General features: G+C 31.6%; 1 protein-coding gene across 1 annotated transcript; it reads right to left on the minus strand.

The window, feature by feature from the left end:
• Positions 1–2,747: 2,747 nt before the first annotated feature.
• LOC134234196 (cerebral peptide 1-like) lies at positions 2,748–3,502 on the minus strand. The gene has a single exon (XM_062716251.1). The coding sequence runs from the start codon at positions 3,432–3,434 to the stop codon at positions 2,748–2,750; it is 687 nt and encodes a 228-aa protein (XP_062572235.1). The 5' UTR covers positions 3,435–3,502.
• Positions 3,503–5,446: the final 1,944 nt, after the last annotated feature.

Consider the following 5,446-nt stretch of genomic DNA (forward strand, 5'->3'; position numbering starts at 1 on the left):
TAAATGAATCTTTTATTTTGGGAAATTCTATCAAAAAATTTCAAGAACTTCCTAAACTGAATAGAACAAATCATACTAGTGCTATCAAATACCTACTGCAATTAATGCCAAGAAGAGTGACATTTATATTGATGCTCGTTAGTATCAATAAAATGAACCTAGATCTCATTTATTACACCAAAACCCGAAAACATGCTCCATTTGACGCTTGTAATTTCATTGTAGTGGTTAAAAGTCGCGGATACAAAGTCCCAAGAGACCATGTAATAGGAGAAAAAACTAAAAGGCAAAACACAGTTCTCCCAAAAGGTCGTTGCTGTAAACCCACGGTTCAATTATGTTAACACTCGATGTAATCAAATAGAAAGAGCAGAAGCAGCCGTTTCAGGGGCCTTACTTTGTTTTATAATGAAAATTTGTTTTGTTACAGAAAAATGAAAGTATTTTCTTTTGCGCGTTTTAATTTTAAATTTGAGTAACATGTCCATTTGCACATCTTCTACTTCAGATGAAAAAAAAAAATGGAGATATTGAACAGAAAATGATTTCAGTTCCTTATATATTGAGATCGTTGATTTGAAAATAAATGATGTACTTTAAATTCTGACTATATCAGATTTCTTTTACCTTGATTATGATATATTGCAAATTTCAAATACTGACTGACGTTTTTCATACCATATCATTGTAATCTAATTATTTGCACATTGAATTGATAACGGATTTTCCAGTTATTTCCCGATAATGACAAGGAGCACACAGCGGGTGTGATAGGTCGGCAGAAATGCTCACTCCTCCATGGCACCTGATCCCATCTCTGATGTTTTGGAGGTCAGTGTTTGCTCTGCTCCTATTCTGTATTGTTTGATAGACCTTTGAGCTTGAATACTGTCTGTTATTTCCATATATTTAATTGAAAACAAGCAAAAATTAAATTATACCATCATTCCACGTATTCTACATAGATGGGTATTTATGTAACAAATACATGTATGTTATTAACAGTCTTAACAATGGAGTGAGTGACAAATGTAAGGGTGGGAAAGTTCTAATAAAAGTTATCCCACTAGTCACACACCATATGATTCTACTCATGATTAAGAAAGAAGAGATCTTATTTCTTATCATAAATTCAAAACCATTTCAATACAGGGACGTGACTTTTTAATCTTGCAAACGAAATGCATGATGTGTAGGAAGTTATGTTAACGGACTTAAGATTTAAACCCGTGTAAAATAAAAATGTTTTATGCAATTATAAGTCCGAAGTTGAATGACTAGATTTTCAACGTGTTTCTAGTCTTTCGCAATGGGAAAAGACTGCAAGGGTTTGACATAAATGATTTTCTGTCAGTGCTATAGCTTTGAAAACCTTTGTTGAATGATTTCAACCTCATATTCCTGCTAATTATATTTTGTTATGACCCTCATGTAAAGTCATCTGTCACAGATTAAGGTCACTTAATAATGAGATGCTGATTTTATGCTGTTATTTCGATAGACCTGAATTTTATATATATTTTTTTTCATATTTTTTTCTTCAATTTGCTTTTTATCTTAATTAATTTGTTAAATCACACCTTCAGAAACAAAACTTTTTTTTCAAGAAGATCAAGCTATTCTGACTCTCATTGTTTAAAGATGATAAATATGTTAGAAATTGTAAAAAAAGAGAAAATTAACGTTTCACACAGAAAAATCTAATGTTGCTTTTTTTTGGGAACAAGCATGTTCCTTTCTTTAAATTTTGAAGACATGTTCTGGGATAAAGTTGTACAACAAGTTAAACGTTTTACTAAGGTTAAAAAAACTACACTCTTTTTGTTTTCTCATTTAACAATATATTTTTTTTCTTCATTAAGATGTTTTCTCAATGAACTCAAGAAGCATGGAACACTTTATGAAAAACTATATAATTCAACTGCAGCAGTAGATCAAGACATCGACATTCTGTTATATCGACTTCTAACGAAAACTGGTTAGTTGGATTTATTTTTAAAAAAAATTGTTTGTAGGGGGCAGGCTAAATGTTTCTGTAAGTATTGGCATGGATATTTACGTTATTACATGTATAAAATTGTTGTACGATTGATATACTTCTGTAAGCATGTAAATTGTGCGTATTTAGACTCAAACATTTTAAAAATCTAAAATTTACTACATTTATACACATTCTCTAAATATTTATCAGATATACGTAGGATAATCAAAGATAAATTAAAGCCAGAGAGTTTTTCAAACACCAATATACGTTGCAGCTTTTGAAGACAAAATAGCTTAAGACAAACAAACCATATCTAAAACAGTGTCCAAATAAATACGTTCCATTTAAGTAGCCCGGTGACTTTGAAAATATAATGGCAATATCAGTAATTTGATCCTTGGCGAAATTAAATCTCATTCATTATCTCATTCACACACACGTTTTTGAGGCAATGAACGGCAATTGATTACAATTTACATGATCACATAGATATAAACATAAAATAAAACACATTGTATATGAACCAAAATACATGGGTTTTTTTCTTGCACCGTGTGAAGTTTATGAAACGAAATGCATGAAAATAAACTTCTAGTATATTCATGAAAATGAGAAAAATCAACTAAATAAAAATCATTATTTACTATATAATAAAAACTGAAGCAGATTTACAAAATTCTTGCGTTACAATCATTATACCGATAACAAGAGCGTGTGATGACTCTTTGATTATCGGTATAACGAAAGGTAATACTTTAAAGAATCATACCTTTAATATCGTATTCAGCAGTCGCTGTATTTCTAGATCTATATCTTGACAGGTTGGTTCATTAGAGCGCTTTCCCCATCCGGGCGCCCTTTTACCCCATCCCGGCCTTCGCCGCTCTACAAAAATGTCGGACGACCTCTTACCCCACCCTGGAGCACGCTTGTTTAAAATGTCTGAAATATCATAAGGTAAATTGGAGTAAGTTGAGTCTTTATCACTTGGTTCTGGAAATGTTCTTTTTCCCCATCCAGGTTTTCTCTTTTCCATTTCTGACCGTTTGCCCCATCCTGGTGCGCGTTTATTAATCTCATTATTGAGAGAGTCTAGCAAATCCGCTGTTCTTTTCCCCCAGCCAGGCCGTCTTTTATCAACAAAACTTTTTATATCCTCATTGAATCTTCTTTTACCCCATCCAGGGCTTCTTTTGTCAAAATAATCAGAGTTCAAACCAGCTCTTTTACCCCAACCAGGTTTTCGTTTATTCATTTCAAGTTCGTTCATATCACGTTTGCCCCAGCCCGGTTTTCGTTTTTCCATTATTGAATCTGAAAAATCTGTCTCTAAGTCAATGTCACTTCTTTTACCCCATCCTGGCCTTCGTTTATCTCTAAGTTCATCGTCAGTTGATACTATTCCTATAACAAGTGCTGCAACTATTAAAAATATTGATGCAGATTCCATACTTGCAGTCCTTATCAAATTTAAATTGATATCTTTTCTTCAGGAACTGCTGTTCTTATATTATTACCTTATGTCATTTCCCCACATTTTAAAGCTTAGCCGATAGTCTAATATCACAACCCGCGCGGAATCCATCAGTCAATCAAAGAGCAGATCATCTATTTAAGGCGTGTCCTTCATCTAAGTAGGCAATTCTTTTCACACATGTTCATCAATATGTAGGCAGAGGATCAATTCTTTTTCGTTTTTGTTTTTCTATCATCGGCGTTGCCCTTATCGTGTTGGTTGCGACAAATTGAGCCCTCCGAAAATGCTTCCATGAATAATTGATGTAAGATGATTTTAGTGAGGGAATTTCTGGCATTGTTTTGATGTGTCTCAATACTTCTACCGTGGTCCGTTAACGAAGCATTGAATGTCATGTACATTTCATGTCAGTATCAACCCGAATTACCAATAGTACTATTCACGTTGTAGGCGTTCGGATCAATATCTTGATAAGTAACAAGTTTCAGTTCAGGTTTGTCTGCATAATTAATTAGAAAATGATGGGCCACTTTATTTTATGTTGGATTAATTAGAAAAAGTTGTCGTTTATTCTTCAAAAGTTTACACACAAGGGTAAGCGACCCGGTTATTTTTGTTAAGTATAGGTACACATGATCTTTTGAGAGACAGAGAGAGAAAAAAAAGAGAAAGAAAGAAAAGAGAGAGAGAGAGAGAGAGAAAGAGAGATCTTGCAATATTTAACCATTTAACTTTTAATTTTTGTTAAATATTTACCCTATTTTCCCTTATTCCCTTTTTTATTATTTAACTTTTACCATATGAAATAAAACATAACTACAAAATATTGTTTAAAAAAAAGCAATAGATGAACCGTACATATCCATTTCTAAAAGAAAAATCTAAATATTCACCTATTATTGTTAAAATTCATACTTAAATGAACATAATTTTTTTAGCTTCTAAAAAAGTTTCTTCAAAATAGGTATAATAAAAAATGTATTTTTTTTTACCTTGAAATATCATACCTGTAATGTACATGTAATTAAGAAATTTAATTGCCAAATCCAACTGTAATAAATAATAAGTGTTGTTTATTTTTTTTTTTTTTATTGTAGCCTAAAAAATTAATCTCAGAATTTACATTTCATAATAGATATGAACTTTTGAGAATCAAGACTCCTAGTACCTAAAGCAACTTCCCCTTTAATCTATATACAAGTTGTTTGTGCTAGGGCATTTTATATCTTTATAGTTAGGTAAAATATGGTGATAATAAACAGTATTCAAGCCATAAAACCATTGAATCAACACAAATCGGTAGCAGAGCGATCAAGGACCTCTAAAACATAAAAAGTTGGACCAGGTACCATGGTGGAGTGTTGCAACCACTATTGAAATAACGATCACTATTGAAATAATTATATCAATAGTGGTTGAGAGTGCATTTCAATAGCAAACATAGTTAGTAACCACTATTGAAATAACGACCACTATTGAAATAATTATATCAATAGTGGTTGAGAGTGCATTTCAATAGCAAACATAGTTAGATACCACTATTGAAATACAACCACATATTGAAATAATTATTTCAATAGTGGATGAAAGTGCATTTCAGTAACAAATTTAGATAGTAACCACTATTGAAATAATTATTTCAATAGTGGGTGAAAGTGCATTTCAATAGACCAACACACTATAAGCAGAGTTAATCTCCAAAAATTATATAGATATCACTAATAAAAACTCAAGTATCTCTTTTCTAATCACCTTTAGAGTACGTGTATCAAAATAGTTTAGACAAAATTTTTTTTGCAAATGACCAATGACTCAGTCATGGTTGAAGACTCGACCAACGAGTTTGTCACAGAACAATATAAAAAAACAATGCATTTTAATTCAAAAACTTGTGTTTATGTCGTAAATGGAATTTTTATTACACGGTTATTGAGAATAAAAGTTAGATATTATCTATATTTTTATTTCATAGTAAGGTTATTGGT

Source organism: Saccostrea cucullata, unplaced genomic scaffold, assembly GCF_032062105.1.
Source record: "Saccostrea cucullata isolate Sc308-1 unplaced genomic scaffold, CSIRO_AGI_Scuc_v1 ctg329, whole genome shotgun sequence".
Lineage (NCBI taxonomy): Eukaryota > Metazoa > Mollusca > Bivalvia > Ostreida > Ostreidae > Saccostrea > Saccostrea cuccullata.

What these genes read in the sequence shown, in the direction of transcription:
- LOC134234196 (XM_062716251.1), bottom strand. Translation starts at nt 3,434, where the DNA reads ATGGAATCTGCATCAATATTTTTAATAGTTGCAGCACTTGTTATAGGA.